Genomic DNA, 18,703 nt, shown 5'->3' on the forward strand with positions numbered 1-18,703 from the left:
AAAAGCTCTCATTTTGCTGTATATTTCTAATTTTTCTTTGTTTCTTTTGATTTAAATAAATTGAGGATATTGTTAGATTCATACATGATCAGGATTGTTATAGGTTTACAAATAATGTGCTCCTAATTATCTCAGTCATTTTTAGCTCATAAAATTGTGAAATACTATTTACAATATTTCATATCTAATTTATGAAGCAAGGCAATATTTTTCTTCCTCTAAATCTTTAGAATTCAGAATCATACCCTTAATTCAATTTTCAGCCTTAAGTAACATCTTAGCAAATTTGCTTATTTAACAGAAAATTCTGTATCTTATGCTTTTGCCTATCATCACAAAACTAAAATGAACAGATTTCATGAATTGTAGCACTCACCATCACAGGATTTTGTTTCTAACAGTTGCTCTGGGCACAGATGCTGATTTTCTAGTTCTTGTATAATCACAGCTCTGGAACGGACCTGAATTCCACCAAAGCCTAGGTCCTCACCGTTCACACAGGTCAGCTGACACAGGCTCCACGAAGACCAGTCCTTCAAGTAACAGTCACCTGCAAAACACAGGTTTATAGTTTATACTTATATCCATAAAGACTAGCTAGCCAGACAGTCATTTTATTTTTTAACCCCACTGGGCAACGTTTTTAAGTATGCCAGTCATACATGATATTTGTAAAATTTAGGTAAGTATTTAATATTTGCAAGTTTGTATGTAGTTTTATAAATGTGTATTAATATTGTTATTTTCTCAGTGTATGTTATTTGGTATAGACTATGTGTTGCTTAATAATATTAAATGTAAACTATGGCTTGAAGAGCTTGTCCATTATGATTCACCTCCTCTTAAGAGACAACAAATACTTGGTTAAAACTTACCAGCACGCTGTCATTGTCACTGTAAAGAGGTTTATTAAGCACTTGGTACTGTTTAATGAAAATCTAAATATATGTAAAACTTGTCTCCTAGGTAGTCAGAATTTCAAAAGAACTTGAAGTCTAAGGCTGAGAAAGCTGGCATTTATGTTTTATTTCTATTTCTTCTCAGAGGCACGGAGGCAAGACAGCCAACTGAGCAGCTGCAGCAGTGCCAATAATGCTTGTCATTTCATCTGATCAACATCTTCAATCAACTTCCCCTTTTTTCAATCATTTATTGAAGAGTAATATACATGCAAAATGATCACATATCATAAATGCTGAATTTTCACAATCTGATTACATACCCATGCAACCAACATCCAAATCAAGCCACAGAGTATTCTCAGAATCTCACAACCCCCCTCATGTTATATATTGAACTGTACCATATGTACATATTTTTAATATCTGATTTCTTTCACTTGTTTTTGTTTGTTTGTGAGATCCATCATATATTTATGTAGTTCTACTCTGTTCATTCTTACTGCTATACTTTACTGTATGAATGTACCACAATTTAGATATCCATTCGACTATTGATGGGCATGTGGGGAGCCGCAAATTTTTCCTATTATGAATACTGCTGTTGTGAACATTTTAGTACGAGTCTTCTGGTGAACTTATTTATGCATTTCTATTAGGTGTATACCTAGGAGTGGAATTGCTGGGCCACAGTGTATCATGAGTTCAACATCAACATCATTTTGAGAAGAGGGAAGATTTAGTGAAATATGCCTTTCCCATACTCATCCATTCTTCAGGACTGACTGCTTCGTGATACTGATCAGAAGATAGAGCAAATTATGAAAGAGACAAATCTAAGGGGTTCTTACCATTTTAACTATTCTAGCCATATCACTTGAATAATTCATATTGCCTTTTATTATGCTTAATATTAGCACAAAGTTGCCTGGAGACTGATTAATGAAAAAGCTTTTTGTGCCACGATGAGGAAATCTTGGCAAGACACGAATTATTGACTAACAGATACATGCATAATAGTAAAGTGGAGTGATTTTTGTAGATCTTTATTATAGTATGTCGTGATTACTCTATTTAATGTCATCCAGAAGTACAGAAAATTCTAGTAAATTTTAGAAGTGTTAAGGAAAAAAATAACTAGTAAGAAGTTTTAGGTAGTGTAAAAAAGTTTTAGAAACATTTCTATCCTACTTTTGGGTTACTCAGTTTTTAATTATGCCAGAGACACTATTAAAATTGAAATAAAAAATTCTTGTCAATAAGAATTTAATATAACTTCACCACAGTGTTTACAAACTACAGGGAAATAAAACAGACCTTTTTAGTAGCAGGCTTTACCTCTGTGCTGATATCACTTGACATAGTGTATTTTGCAACAAAACTCAATAAATCTTTTAATGGTAGTCTGTGAATTATATAATTATCACCCGCAAATAATCCATGTCAGGCTTCAAAGATTTAATAACAGAAAATGAGAGCAAGGCATTGCCTTGTACTAAACATACTTTCATATTTTGACCATTTAAACCATTGTAATAACAAAACTACACTATGCCTACCAGAGATATAACAATTAAGTGTATGAAATGCATTTCCTACTTCAGTGTTTTACTCTTTACAGCTTATTAGCTCAATATTGCTAGCCTTCAAAACCCATCATTGGAGAAAACTAGCAAGAGAGGAACAGAAATGAACAGATAGTAACTTAGAAGAACAGCTTCCTCTTGGCTTTGTAATTTCTTTAATTGGAATGGTGTGTTTGCCCTGTTTTATGTTACTATGGATCTTGTAGTTTTCCTTCACATCACTTACTGCAGATTTCAATCTTATGTTTATTTATGTTGCTATTGGATTAGCAACTGTCTCTTCCATTAAGAGGTAAACTCTATGAGGACAGGGTGTGTTTGTCTCCCACTGTATCTCCAACCTTGAGCCCCTACCTGGCCTACAGTAATACTTGACAAATAATAGTCAAACGAATGGGTGATGGTGCTGCAGGAAGTATAATGAAAACAAGTGGGGAGACTCCACAGTGAAGTATACACCGATGTCTGGCAAGGATGCCAGTTCTGTTCAATGTCATGGGTGTCACAACGATCCTATTATTTGCACTGGAGATTTGGTTTTGGAATAGGTAGGTCTTCCAACTCTTAGCTTTGGTCAACTTTTGCTCACTATGTGGCTATTCAGCACCTCAAAGCCCAAAGGTCCAGACATTGGCCCTGTCCAGAGGCCTCACCTGCTGCCACAGCCTCAGCCTTGGTCTGCTGTGATCCAAAAGGATTGTACTAAATCGGGTTGTGTGTGAGATCTGGACTGAAATCAGACCAGGTGGGAGAGCAGGAAATGGGACAGGGGAATTGCTGGATAAGGAAGAGGTTATCATCAACAGGTGTGGGAATGTCTAAGCAGCAACAGTTTGTGTAGGTCTAGAAAGGCAGATTTAAAAAAAAAAAATTTATTTATTAACCTGAAGTAGATGAAAATATTAATGTAATGATTACTACAGTTGAATATATTCAGTGAGGAATGTCCTCAAAGTTTAGCAAATAGTTCAAAGTATCAGGGGTTATTTTACTTACTGTTTTGTTCAGTTTTATTCCATTCATTTTAATAATAAACTATAAGAACTAACATTATTATCACCTCAAATAATTTACTTACTAAAGAATGAGTAAATTGATGAGTGAATGAATGAGCAACCCACATTGTCAGCTTTCCCAGCTTTTAGGGACTTAATCCCACTTAATTTTTTTTGAAAATATGTAAATTATCCATCTTTAAAATTTTCATAAATTATATCCTTTTTATATAGAAAGTCTATTTTATGCCCAATCAGTGTTTGTTTACCAAATCTTTACTTTTATTCCTTTGAGATCTTATTTGAAGTAACACATTTCTTAAAGAGATATATATTTTCTGGTGGTAATTATAAGCAAATTGAGAGAATAAAAATTTTCCAATTGAGGGTAAAATATAGGCAATTCACTTCCAATCTTGGTCTTTTCTAGTCCACTAATAAACTGTTGCCTCATATCTTTCTCAAAGCCTTAGGCTCATGCTTGACATTGACCTTATTTTGATATTCTATCTACCCTAAAGTTCTTTGCGTCAAGCCCAAATTCCTAAATATTAGCTTATCGCTATCTGCCAATTATTTCTAAACTATTTGATATACAATATTTGCTGTCCACATTTTACTGCATGCCCCCCTGGTGCCCAACATTGAATTGGAATGATTTCTTTCAATATTTTCTTCCATAATATTATTTTTCTCACTCTTGAATGATAATTTAGCTGGGGATAGAATCTAAGTTGATGATTATTTTCCATCACACTTTGCATATACCCCATTGTCTTTTGGCTTTCTTTGTAACTAAGAAGAATTCTGTTATCATTCTAATTGATTGTCTTCCAGTTGCAAGTAATCTGCTTTTTTCTTTCTGAATGCTTTACTAATTCTCTACTTTTCTACATTTTATGTTTTAACTACAGTGTATCTAGATATGAATTTGTCATTCATTCTACCTAAAAACCAAAGTAAGCTTCCATTACAGGGACTTAAATCTTTCTTTACCCATGATGTGTTTGAACACTGCCTCTCTCTTATTCTCTATTCTCTTCCTCTGAAAATCCTAAATAGATGCATGTTCTATCATTATTTTCTCAACTTTTCTTTCATACTTTCCCTGTGAAGCATGAGCCTAAGGCCTTAATTGCCATCTCCGGTAGATGTTAAAACTCCAAGGGGGTGGGTGTCAACAGAGGCCACATGGGAGACCTGGACTTCATCCCCAACTGGTGGTCACAAGGCAGTGCCTACCCCCTTCATCCACACTACAGTGTCTACCAGTGGCACAGATATTACTGAATGAGAAGACTGACATCCCTTAACTTAGACTATAACTGCAACCATTCCTTGACCCTAGTCCTGGTAAGAACTGACCAAAATGTGAATTCTGTTTTGCTGTTGCTACCTGGGCAAGGCTGGCTACAGGTTTCCTCGAGAACCATTTTCTTATTGCCATCTATAATAGGTTCAATGTCAGTACAGAATTCTTCATCCACCACTTTGCTAAAATCTTCAGCTGACCCATCACTCACTACACAGGAAATGTTCCTTGTTCTGGTCCCTTCACCACACTGGGCATCCTGGAATGGGGGAAGAAATAACTAATTAGGAAAAGAAAAATAGTTCATTAGTAAGCTCATCACTTACAGTCACCACCGCACCAGTGATTTGATTTATGAGCAGCGAAAGAAGCACCTGAAGCCCTAGGGAAGAAGTCCTACAGAGCATTAGCTATAAAGCACACAATGAACAATTTATTTGTTTTCTAGCCGAAGACAGGTAAATAAATTTTCATTAAAATGAATCAGTCTCCAAAAGATTTTAACAATACAGGACAGGGAGTGCTTATTATCAAAACTAATTAAACAGCTATGAAATAGCAACACACCTAAAATCTTTGAGGAAACATGCTATCTGTAAGCTCTGAAAAATATTTATGAAATCATCTCTGCAGATAAAGAATACGGTTGTATATTGCTTAATAATGGTGATGTGTTGAGAAATGCATCATCAGGCGATTTTGGTTTTGTGTGAACATCATAGAGTGTACTTACACAAATCTAGATAGTATAGCCTATGACATACTTAGGCTATTTGGTACTAATCTTCCAAAACTGTCATACATGCAGTCCACTGTTGATTGAAACGTTGTTATGGACTATACACGTTTCCATACGACTTCCTGAGATTTGATACCTGTACTTGGCATGGAGACCACTGGCCATATTGCCAATGGTAACAGGGCTTCACTGGGCAAGGCTTGGACTGTTCCATCAGGGCAGGGCATGGTCTTCCATCACCCTGAAAGGGCTGGGTCACTGTTCGTCTTCGGATCATTTTTCCTTTAAGAGATACAAAAGTGATGCAACTTCAGTGATACGTCATAATTGCGCAAGCATATATCTTGTTGGGAGAAGGCATCACAGACACTTTTCTTGAGGAGATCTGAGGAACAAGTAAGGCTCAGATGTTTTGGAAAGAAAGACACTCTGATTCAAACTTTTTGAAGATTACTTGATATGACTTAAAGCAAGAGTGACATTTTATTTCACATTCTTTGACTATTAGCGTAATGCTAATTAAGGTACAAACAAACCTGTGAGGCCACATGTTTGCGAACACTCTGACCAAGGAGACCAATCGGAAAGCTGACAGTTCACAGGGCATTCCACCACGCAGGATGTGTTCATCTGCCAGTTCTTCTCCAGGCCAAGCTGAAAGGATAGAGGTAGACCTGTTTGTACTGACACAGAGGCATGACCACAATATATTGTTGATGGAAGGAGGGAGGGAGGGAGGGAGGGAGGGAGAGAGACAAAGGGGAATGAGAGGAGAGGAGAGGAAGAACAAGCAAGATGCATAATAGAATACAAAGATATCTGCAAGACAAACACCTTCACTGTTAAAAACATAAAGTGTTCAACCCAGGGGAGTGGGAGCAAAGGGCACAGGATGAATGGAGGAGCCCATTTACTCAATATACTTATATATTGTTGAACTTCTTCAATAAGCACTGAAAAAAAGTAGATTTAATCTTCAAATTGGTTGCATTTCCCCAAATGAGGAACAAATAAATGTAAGCACGATTATTTTCCATTAGTTAAAAACCAAGAATATTATCAACATACAGATCCATAATTGCATCTTTGGGGTATTATTTATTTTTACACATGCATGTTAAACTGAAAAGCAAAAGGGAAAGGTTATAAAGACAAATTGTCACTCAAAACTAATGCTGTAATGTATTGAAATAATATAAAATAGCAGTTTTTAAGTAAGCTCTCTCTCTCAGAAGGAAATGTGGGCCATTAGAATTTTTTTGATTATGAATATTTTATATACATTTATTTATTTTTTTTTTACAAAGACTTTTCTTTTCTAAAACTGATCTGAGCAGCTAACTCTGGTATGATTCAGTTAATTTGGTGTTAGCCACACATCAAATAATAATATTGTGCTATTTTACTGGCATTAAGTTTGACTACTTACCATTTAAGTATTCTACTTTTAAAATATAAGATGAGATTTCAAACCCATCTACTGTATATGCAAACATTTTAAAAGTCTGAGATGCAATGTCACACTGAAATAGAAAAATTTAAGAGCTTGTTGGAATACATTTTTTTTATGGGTAATCCTTGGGATTTTCAAGACCTTTTTAATTTCTGCATGAAAGAGAAGTTTATAGTGTCTAATTTATACAGCAGAAGATGGCAAAAGAAAGTTTTTCTGAAATGTCGTGTTGTGGTTCAAGCATAGCTCTTGGCTCTAAATTATCCACCGAGAGAGGATCAGATCAATGATTTGTGTATGGCATCCCTCTGCCGGCACTCCCATTACATTCTCCACCAGCAATACTTGACGATGATGAGTATTTGGTATGAAAACTTTTACTATATCACTTAATTAAAGTCTTACAAAGTCACTTAAAATCATGGGAGGTTGAAACAGGAATCTTAAGGTGATATGATAAAAAACGATCTTACATTTAACAGTAGATAATAGTTTCATGGAGAGAGGATTTAAATCACTGAGTTCAACTACTACTGACATTTATTTCACTAGAGAGTTAAAAAGGACGTCTGTTTACAGACATTCTGGGTCTCCAGTAGTAAGACATTTTAACCCTGTACTACTTCTTTTCCTTACATTTATTGTCTCTCTCTCTTTTCTATCTATCTATCTAACTAACTGTCTGTCTGTCTGTATATCTATCTATCTACCTATCTGTCTAATCCATCATCATCATCTAAACATATGTGACTAAGTAAATGCAAGGAAATCTGTTCAGGGATCAAAGAAGAGGAAAGGAAAAACCAGTTACTAGGTATCGGGTGAATAAATGTCTGAAAAACATCAAAGAAAAAATACTGCATAAATGCTGGATGGGTTTAACCCTAATTTTCCTCTTTGTTGGGTGGTAATGCCATCTTTCTTTCCGGCTGTTAGAGAAACAGTAAGAGTTCGCTGCTGCTGTTGCAAGTGAATGCAGGGTTTACACACAGATTAGCAGGTAGGTCATCAATCCATTGTTCAAAAAGATAACCAGCTTTTCTCAGGGCTATTATTTAATCCTACAGCATCCATAGGGGTGGATAAAATGGGATATGAGTTATTTAATCCAGCTCTGCAGAGTAGCACCGTTCTCCCTGAAGACAGGCTTTGATGAACGTTCTGATTTGAAGCCCTAATTGTTATCGCAGAATTCAAATGTTATAATACTTGTACATAAGAGTAAATTTATCCAGTCTTCTGGATAATTAAAATTAGTAATTTCTCAAGTTTTTACTCACATTTAATTTAAGAAATAAAGGGCCCTAATTACACCTTTTCCCTGTAGTCATATGAGATATTTTAAAACTGGTCTTATAAGATTTGGGTTTAGCTTTCAGAAAGCTCTCAGAGCTATTCATCGCAGGTTTCGCTCTGACCCAGGAGGGCATTTATACGTGCATTTGCAAAGAAAGAAACATATTAATCTACTAAAAGTAGATCACAGAAAGCTCGCCAGCCAATACATGACTATAACAATGTTCATTAATAATAATGTTACTTTTATAATAGTTATATTACTTCGATGCTGTTAGGTTCAAAACCAGATTGATTCAGGTATGAAATTTCTAATTAAATCTAAAGTATGAATAGACTAAGTTATGTTATAAGATGATAGTGAGAGGATTTTATTAACTGAACAACTTGTTTTCAGCACATTTAGGAGCTCTCTTCCATGGACAGAGATGTAAGGAAGTTAAATTGTGTTCACATAATAAAGATTTCAAATGGATTAAAACATTGCCGTCTCAAGTTTTCCCTTAGGAATTGGAACAATTTACTGTGGGCTTCTAATAACCCTCAGGATGTGTGGACAGAAGTTGCAGTCATCATGTCTACTGAACCCTAATGAGGTTTCAAGCTCCTCCCCATGTGTTCCAGATCTATCTGCTTATCTTGGTTCATGTTTAACGCACTGGGCCTCAGATGCAGGAGGAGTCAAAACCTGTCAGGAATGTGAGTACTCTTTTGGTATAGAAATCAGACAAAAATAATTACAACATGAAGCATAGCTTCATGAAAACTAAGAAAGGCCAACAGCTATGTTTCCTCACATTTCATAAAGTCATATCTAGAAATAATGTTACTTTTTTAAATTGGAAAATTAACAGTTACAATTCTTTGTACCTAAAGGATACTAATACTAATGGCAGGCTCCATTCCTTTGTTTGAATTTCACGCTCTCTCTTATCCAGACCGCAGTATTTAGACTCGCACAGCTGGGTATTAGAACTTAATATCAAAATCTGCTACCAAACCACATGCGATCAATGTTTAGCAACAGAGAGAATAAATGATGGATCTTGGCAGGTGTCCCAGGCAACACAAAATTCACATGAAATTACAAAAGATGATGAGTAGTCTGATTAAGATTTATTGCCTTTATTCACCTTGATTACTTATTGTTCTCCGAGCATTTCTTTGAGAAAAGGCTAATTAGCATACCTTTGGGCTCCAAGCAGAACAAAATACAGGAAATTATCTGTAGAAATCAGTTGTGTTGGACAGTGTCTCTTTTCAAGAAGATGCTTAGCAACCTCTGAATAGCGCAGAAAAACATCTGCTGGCAATGAGCTGCACGGAGCACAGGTCACTCGGCTCAGCATGAATTGGAATTATTAGGAGAGAATTTACTTTCGAAAGATATAACACAGCATCCCCTTACCTCTTCACAATATTTCAGGTCAACCGACTTGCCATCACTTCGAACACAATCCAACATCCTTGTTTTAATGCCATTTCCACAAACTGCTTTCTCACTCAGCTGACATGTACTCCAGTCTGAAAGGAAGGGAGCCCATCAGAACAGAAGGCTGTGTATGAAACAGATTTCAAATGAAACTCTGATGACCTGAATCCCATATTTAATTCACAACTGCTTCCTAAGCCCCACAATCAATCACCTCACATGCAGAGCATATGGGTCCCAGCTTTGAACATATCAGGAGTCAAATGGAATTGCTGGGGTTGCACATAGCTACAGGGATTATTTTTGAAGGCAGATGTCACTCTTGATAGCTGGCGTTTGGCGATATTGTAAAAGTGACTTTGGCGCAGATCAAATGTCACTTAAAAACTTTTTCCTAAGAAAAGGAGAAATTTAAGTTTTAACATTATTTTTATTTTAGCAAAATCATCAAAATTTTAAAGGATGGTACTTTGTGTAGTTATATTCAAATAAAATACTGTGTTTCACTTTCTGTTCACACACAGAATGTTTTAAAATGTGTGCTTATTTCAAAATCACTTTGGCCATATTCATTTAAATCTCTTATTTTATGTCTTTTGCCAAATAATTCTTTCATCTTTCTTTCCAGGCTAACATAGTATGTCCCAGAGAACTGTGATTTCTTTGTGTCATCAAAGTAAATTGAGGAGAAAAACCAAAAGAAACAAAAGCCAATCTGATCACTGTGCATTATTGTACAATTTCTGAAGTTTGTTTCAGTGTGAAAATTACTTGGGAAAAATTCCAAAATAATCTTCAGTGCTAACCCAAATCACATAAGCCCACAAGCTCTCTTCTTTCCTAGTTTTTGCCTTGATGGTATGAGATGAGGGGTAGGGTAAAAAATGGAATTTATAATAAGCTTTTTTTTCTGAAAAAATACTTATCTATCCTTTTTCATCTGTTCTTTTGATAATATTGAAATATTTATATTTTCTTTATACATTTTTTGGCAAGCTTAAGATTGCTGCTGTTTTTCCATCATGTTTATAATCATGCTTATGAACTGCCTCCACACAAAGAATTGTTGTCCCAGTGTGTTACAGTGCTTAAACTTCTCCTGAAGAAGAAAGACATCTTTCCATAAACTGACTATCCACTATCTACCTCAGGGGCTAATGTTTGTGTGATATTTTTATTCTCTATATCTTAATGTTTACTAAAAAGTAAAACAGATAAATATTTCTGTCATTTAATAAAGAGTTATTTTTCGGGGAGCAAGCAGCATGTCCAAAGGCACATAGACGGAGACCAACAATATTCGGAACACTGCTGAGCTGACAGACGCGGGATCTGGCCTTAACTCCATGGTAAGATGGCTCTCCACGTACCTGTTACGTTATAGTCATAGTGGAAGCAGTTTTTATTCAGGTTACAGGGTTCCTTCTCAACAGCATCAGGGCAGGCTCTTCCTTCATCAGCAGGTTGTCTGATGGGATCAGCAGACCTTTGCCGGAAACTGCTTTGATTGCAAGGCTGACAAAGAGTAACACAGCTCCTCAGAAAGATGAAGATTCAGCCACACAAGAACTAACATATTAGGGAGAGCACTGAAGCAGGAGGTAGAACATTTGGGCCACAGGCTAACTCGAATAATCTCATTACGCCTCAGTTTCTTCATCTATAACATCAAGGTGTTGGATGAGTTTTTGATGTCCCATCTAGCAATAAGCTGCTTAAGAGTCTGTGTGTCAAATACTAATAGCTACATCACACATCACAAATAAACAAACACACACATATGATGATAATTATTGCAGATCACTAATACAGAAATTATCTATCAATCATCTAATATAGTCTCTCAGACCTGAAAAATCGTTTTAAAGGCGACTTTAAATAACTAGCTGTTAGTGACCTTTATTTTCCTAATTCACACACACATATGCACACAAACATAATTTAGTACTCAAAAAGACTGGCTTGTCATTCCCCTATTGGAACAGTCTCGTTCTGAAAACATTCGGTTTCTAAGGACAGAAGCAGGAATTTCAAATCTGATGCTTGGAATGAGAATAGAAAGGCATTTCCACACCCTCATGAAACAGTTGATTCTGTATTGCAATTTGACCTGAATCCCAGTCAACCACCAGCTCTGTTTTGCTCCTACAGTTCGCTACCAGTCAGCACCCTTAGTAATGTTAACACAGATTGAAAATTAATTTTTCCTTGAAAACATGCATGACAAATTCTTTGTAACTGTCCTATACTGTATCTCAGCAAATTAATTCCACATTAGATGTATTTTTCCCACGCTTTTGAGGTCATCTTGAAATGTACAGCTTTATGAAGGTCCCCAGGGGCAAGCCAAATCTCCTGCATTGTCAGCCAGTTCTGTTTCAAAGGACTCTTCCCAGGGTGGTGTGGAAGAGCCCCCACTGGCTGTTGAAATCTAGAAGCTTTGTGTGATTTGAAACTCTCAGCTGGCTTTCCAGGCCCAAAGAGACACAGAGTCAGTGTGTGGAAAGAGATTCATTGATACGCAGCTTTCTTCTTTCTACTCTCCTTCTTACCAGGATCTTTGGCATTTTGGTGTCAATACTCCTGTTTCAGTACCCCCATTGTGTGAAAGATTATTCCTACAATTTAAATAAAATGGATTGGGCAAAAAGCAAGGCATGACAATAACCTGACGCCATTAATGTACCTTTACTAGATCTTAATTCTCTTTCCCTTTACCTGAAGGGAATCATGATCACCACTGTAGTTTTTAACATGCTGTGTATTTATAAGCCAATCTGAAGGCATTTTGTGCTGGGTTAGGAGAAGGGGGAAGGAATACAAAGCTTGTAAGAGGTCAAGCTGTTCTAGTGTGAGTCAAAATGCTGATTTTAAATGTCACAGTCATAGAATGAAGTGGCCAAGAAAAACACCCCTTCCTTTGGTAATGAATTTGGTAACGAATTTAATAACTATTATTTTCTTAATGATATCTTTAAAGCTTAGTGGTAAGGAATTAAGCAAACTCTGTTTTTTGTTTTTGTTTGCTTTTTGCTGAGGAAGATTAGCCCTGAGCTAACATCTGCATCAATCTTCCTCCAGTTTATATGTGGTTCACTGACACAGCAGTGCTCAGAAGTGATGTAGGCCCATGCCTGGGATCTGAACCCACAGACCTGGGCTGCCAAAGCAGAGTGCGCTGAACTTAACTACTACGCCACAGGGCTGGCCCCAAGCAAACTCTATATTAATAAATGGTTAATTATCTCACCAAAGTGCATCTGGTCCATGGACCCCATTCAGATATCACACAGTCCTCAGGACATGGTAATTGGCACTCTCTAGAGCCCAGGGGCATCTCTTCTGGGTCACAGAGGTAATCGTCTACGTGGTCAGAAGGGCCATCTGCTGTGTTCTGCATGCATCTGGAAAAAAACATCCAAATGAGTGAAGGAGCCAGGACAATTAGAATGGCCAATCCATAGGATAGATGGTTCTTCTTAAGCCATCATCATGGGGTTGGGAGGAGGGAAGCTTTGAATTTAATGAATAAGATCCTCCAAACACGGAGACGAGAGGACCTTTGCTTCCCATAAATACTTGTAGTGCTTCAGTGCGATTTAAAAACCTGTGCTTGTATGCATCATCATAATCTTTTAAAATAATATCTACTGAGTGTATGTAAACTCTGTAAGCCTTCCTCGGAAAGGAGAAGGTCATTTGCACTCATATACGATGCAGAAACTAACGAGTGGTTCAAAGAGGTTCACAGAAAGGTTGCAATTTTGGAATATAATGCATCTTTTTCTTCTGAAGAAAATGGCAGATTTCATAGAGAAGGTAGATTTAAATACGGTGGAAAATGAGGCACACTGAAATTTCCTAGTGAGAAAGCTTCATTATGTATTTTCTAAGGTAACCAACGGTATTATCAAATTGTTTTGTCATTTAAAAAGTAATTTAGCCTCCCATCTGCTGCTAATATTAAAAGAAAGCCAGAAGTGAAAAGACAATTATAACAGCAATAGCACAAATTCTCTAAATGTGGTTGTTTGGATCTTCCTACATCACGACCATTTTTTAATTCTTCTTTTTTATTTTTGTTTTTTTTGTGAGGAAGATTGGCCTTGAGCTCACACCTGCTGTTAAACCTCCTCTTTTTTTCTTGAGGAATATTGTCCCTGAGCTAACATCTGTGCCAATCTTTCTCTATTTTATGTGGGATGCTGCCACAGCGTGGCTTGATCAGCGGTACTAGGTCCACACCTGGGATCTGAACCTGCAAACCCTGGGCCACTGAAGCAGAGCACATGAACTTACCACTACACCACTGGGCTTGCCTCTGTTATTTTTCTTTTTAATAGAATAAATTCAAATACTTGGTTACATTTCATTCTACTGTAAGCAGTCATGAAGGACTCTTTCCTCATCTCTTGGGAATCTAATTAATGTGGCTAGTACCGGACTTCACTTTTACCTTAGTTAATAATCTCTCCTGGCACTTTTCTAGTAGAAGAGAAAAACTTTATCCCTCATCGATAACTCGGAGGAAGTCAACCAAGTTAATGGGTTTGGGCAGAGAATTACGTTGCAAGAGATGAAAAGGAAAGCTTGAGCTCTTAAGCCTCTCAAACCCACTGCAATGTTTTCAACTGTCGGCTGAATTACATTAGCAATTATACCTGGGGTCTCAACTTTTTTCAGGGGTTTACAATCAGGAGGGACATTGCGTCTTCACAAATCTACACTGCAGAAACACGTTTCTATACAGTGTTGCCCAATTTAAGAGAAAGGTCGTTTTCCTACAGGATGTATTCAAAGACTGGAAAACTGTGCTGTTGGTCATATCCTAACTGAGTTTGTAGCCTGAAAAAAACCCCATAAAAATATCCACCTCTGCATTTTTTTATTAGATAAGTATATAAAAGAGCAATCACAGAAACACACAAAGGTATATATTTATTTGATTTCATTGTTGAAAGAAAAATTAAATTCTAAATTTCTTTGGGAGAATTTTAGTTTCCCAGAAAAAGTTCTCCTTCAATGGCATTTTAACAACTATTCTGCTGGCAGTGGCTTTGAGAGGACATGGAGCAGCCAGGACAGCTGAATGCTCAAAAGTTGGATTTGCCGCTCAGAAAAGATCGCGTTTACGTAGGCACTGACACGATGTACAGGGATTAACTTGCAAAATTACCTATTGATTCAGAGTTAAGGACAGATGGTCAATACTCTATTATGTAGTTACATACATACAACTTCCTTTTCAAAGGCTTTTCTCCTCCTTTTGTTTTTTATTTTATAAGTAACATTCATTTTAGGAAAATCAGCAGAAACAAAAGTCACATAATTATATCACTCAGAGATACCAGTATTAACAGACTATTATATTTAAACATATATTTTCATTTCATAAAATAGGAGCAAACTTTACCCACTCTTTGCACCATTTAAGAAAAAAATTAACAATACATTATGAACGTATCTATAACTATTTTCTAAGATATAATTTTTAATGACTACATTTGAATTCTATCATTTGAATGTGCCACAATTGCTAAAAAGAAAACCTTTATTATTAACATTCAGATTATTTGTTTTATTTATTTTATTTGGTATTAACGATTTTTTTTTAACCACTCCAGAATACAGAATAAATATTTGGATCAAGTTTTGAGCCCAAAGGGAAGTCAGTTTAAGTTCTCTTGCTTTCTTCAAATTCTTGACCTTTCTCCTTTCATAGGAAAAGGAATTATGCTGGGAGAAAAGTGAACTGTACCAGAAATACATAGTGGAGAATCAAGTTGGAGGCAGAGGGGGGACTGGAGGCCCACCAGAGGTGTGGCAGTAAGGGCGTACATTGCAGAGAATTCAAAAGCAACAATAAAAGTAACCAAATCTTTTATTAGTCTTTTTTAATTATCACTATGTGCTGGCAATTCTAAAAAAAATGTCAGTGAAGAAATCCCTTCCCTCCAGGGCAAACCACTTCCACCACTCAGACCATCCTCCTACAGAAAGCAGGGGATCGGATAAACTGAAACCTTCTCTCTTATAGACGTATCTATCCTCAAAGGTCACACAATGCTCGTGTCTAAGCAGGACATTTTGACCTTAATTAGCAGAGGATAAGGTTAGGGAGGTGTACTACTCAATCAGTAACAAATAGGAACATTATTACGTGATCAGAGATCACAATCAATACTGACCTTCTCTTTTCTCTATCTGCATTCAAGATGTTTACTGAAAAAATAAATTGACCTGAAAAGTTACCTTGTTTAGGATGTGTTTGGAAACATTAAGACTATCTATTCACAAAGCAAAAATAAGCAACATCTATGTACAGAGTTGAAGGGAAAGCTGAAAGAAGAGTAATTCTTTACTACAATTTTTTTGTTTTTACTAACAAATCCCCCAACCCAATCAAATTCTTAATACAAGAAAAATATTTTTAAATTTGAAGAAGACATTTTAAATTTGGAAGGGAATAGTGGAAAACAGAATCTCTGTCTTTTTCTTCCCCATGTCCCTATCAATTTTTTACTTCCCTGCCATCTACCTTTATTAAGTTCCTCAGAAAAATAACTTGAGAGTTCAGATGAGCTTTTGAAAAAAGAAATAGAGATTACTTTTACTGAAAGCAAAGTTATACATAGTGTGCCAAGGTTTTATGATACAAACGTTAATTTGTTCTACTTCTCTATTGACAAATAGAATCAAATCTGTGAAAAAGTTAGGCCATGGGTGAGAATGGGCTTCTTCACAACATGAGTTGTCAAGTTCTGGATGTTCTCATATTTGTCTTTACTGTGTGTGTCACTTAGCAGGGTTAGAAGAAACTGGTCTAAAGAGTGACAAGAGACTTGGGTTTGAATGCCAACACTGTCTCTTTACTAGATGTTTGTTCTTGGTAAATTCTTTAGTGTTTCTGAATCTACTCTACAAAATGGGGATTAAAAAACCATATGTCCTTGTTTACCAGTGTTCTAGAACCCTTAAGGATCACATGTAGATGCTGTTGGCAAAATTTAATGAGTATCAAACTGGTATTAGGTGTTAGGGAATTTCTATAGCTATTACAGAGTCTCAGTATGGAGAAAATTATAGAGTTTAATAAAGGTGACACACTAGTAAATGGATCTTTTCACAACAATCAGGGGTGTCTGGGATGCTACAGAGCAACACTGCTCACCAGAACTTTCTGTGATGATGAGAATATTCTATATCTGTGCTAACAGAATAGCCATCAGCCACCCAGGGCTATTGAGCACTTGAAATGTGTTTGGTGTGACTGAGGAAATGTATTTTAAATTTCATTTAATTTTAATTACTAGGTTAAACTTAAAGTGAGATAGCCACATGTGGCTAGTGGCTACCCTACTGGCTAGTGCAGCCACAGAAGAGCAAATGAGTGGCATTAGGATTTAGGGCAGGCTTGCTCGAGGAGCTGAGTGTACTCAAAGTGAGCTACTTGCTATAGAGGAGCAAGAGTTTATAACAGATTATCATTAAAAAGCTGTTAGGAATATATTTGGCCTTTAAGAAATAAGTTATTGGGGTTGGAAATCTGCATTAGTTCAGCTCACATTTAACACACAGCTCTCCCCCCTCAAGAGCACCTTGAAGTGAAGCTTCCTAAACCAGAAGGTCGAATATGACAAAGTGCTGCTTGAAGCAGATGCCCTTAGAGTTTTCCATGAACCAGATTCCCTAAAAATAAAACTAAAGGCAACTGTGTTCAGGAGACCCGGGAGGAGTGAACGCTCCCGTTGGCATGTGTGAAACCGGGAGGTGGTTGTGCCTTTCGCTTCTCTGTTACTAGGTTGGCCTTACCTCACTTTTCGGGTTTGCACACCCTCTCCACAGTTTTCCCGCATGTTCACAAAGGTCACCTTACAGACGCTCCACGGCTCTGTGACCCATATGTACTGGCTGCAGTCACTGTGGCAAGGGACGACCTCATACACCTGAAACACACACAGTTCTCAATGATCTCACCTCAGGGAACCCGAGGAGAGTGCGTGGGAAGACTCTACATCATAAGAATCGTTATATTCTTGTTCAGCTACTTTTATTTCTCTCCTTTGTTGTTCATCATTCTAAAAGAGGAATATAGAGAAATTTGTGGAGAGTTCCAGCAGTAAAGGGCAGGGCTAGCTGTGCTGTATTCTGCTGCTCCATTATGTTGTGGCTGGAGATCTGACCTGCTGGACCACATCAGATGTGCTACACACTTCTCTGTACTGACTGTACCCACAGTATTGCAATTTCCTGGGCCATCTCTCTTGTTCACAGTTTTACGCATCTTCAATACTTACCCCAGGGTGCTCATATTGTAGGCATTCAATAGAGATTTGTTGACTAAATGAATGCATGAATGAATTAAATAAGCATACAAAAGTAGATGTTCTCAAATAAATATAATTTGGCCTGTTTTCCAAATAAATATACATAACAATAAGAATTTATACTTTTTTGTGTTCCATATATGAAACTAAATTAGAATATAAATAATATGAAATAAAGCTGCCTTCAAACTAACCCTCAATCATTTAGGGCTTGGACGAAGTCTGAAACTGGTCTCATATCACACAGCAACAGCTGACAGCAGAGAGGGCCATTTGAAGCAAAGTAAATTGTCTTTCTCTGGTATCCATGAAGGCCTCAAGTCTTTCAACCTCAAGTCTGAGGTAGTGTCTTTGGTTTCAGGATTTTTAGAACAGTGAACAATTATGTTCTTTCCTCAATAAGAAGAACTAAAAAGGGAAATAAATGGACCGTAATCCACTGCAACAGAGCTGATCCAACCATTAAAGGAAAACATCTTTTAAAGTCATTTCAAAATCTATAGTAATCCAACTCTATTTCCTATTTTACACATACACAAACACATACACTCACACAGAAACTACACAAAATGAATGTCTTATGTAACTATCTAATTCCAGAAAACACAGACTTAAATAACTTTTGGAGCCATTCTTTTGCACAAATTTTAGTGGACTAAACACC

At 36.6% G+C, this 18,703-nt stretch overlaps 1 protein-coding gene across 5 annotated transcripts in view; it reads right to left on the minus strand.

The window, feature by feature from the left end:
* Window positions 1-18,703, minus strand: part of THSD7A (thrombospondin type 1 domain containing 7A) — a 676,621-nt gene that overhangs the window by 16,757 nt on the left and 641,161 nt on the right. For all 5 annotated transcript variants that reach the window (XM_070615793.1, XM_070615794.1, XM_070615795.1 and 2 more), the window contains 8 exons: window positions 17,525-17,658; window positions 12,963-13,116; window positions 11,083-11,227; window positions 9,689-9,804; window positions 6,068-6,185; window positions 5,668-5,813; window positions 4,877-5,051; window positions 377-550 (listed from right to left, as the gene is read on the minus strand). In XM_070615793.1, coding sequence (XP_070471894.1) covers window positions 377-550; window positions 4,877-5,051; window positions 5,668-5,813; window positions 6,068-6,185; window positions 9,689-9,804; window positions 11,083-11,227; window positions 12,963-13,116; window positions 17,525-17,658 — 1,162 coding nt within the window. The remainder of the gene's footprint in view (window positions 1-376; window positions 551-4,876; window positions 5,052-5,667; window positions 5,814-6,067; window positions 6,186-9,688; window positions 9,805-11,082; window positions 11,228-12,962; window positions 13,117-17,524; window positions 17,659-18,703) is intronic.

This window comes from Equus przewalskii, chromosome 4 (genome assembly GCF_037783145.1).
Source record: "Equus przewalskii isolate Varuska chromosome 4, EquPr2, whole genome shotgun sequence".
NCBI lineage: Eukaryota > Metazoa > Chordata > Mammalia > Perissodactyla > Equidae > Equus > Equus przewalskii.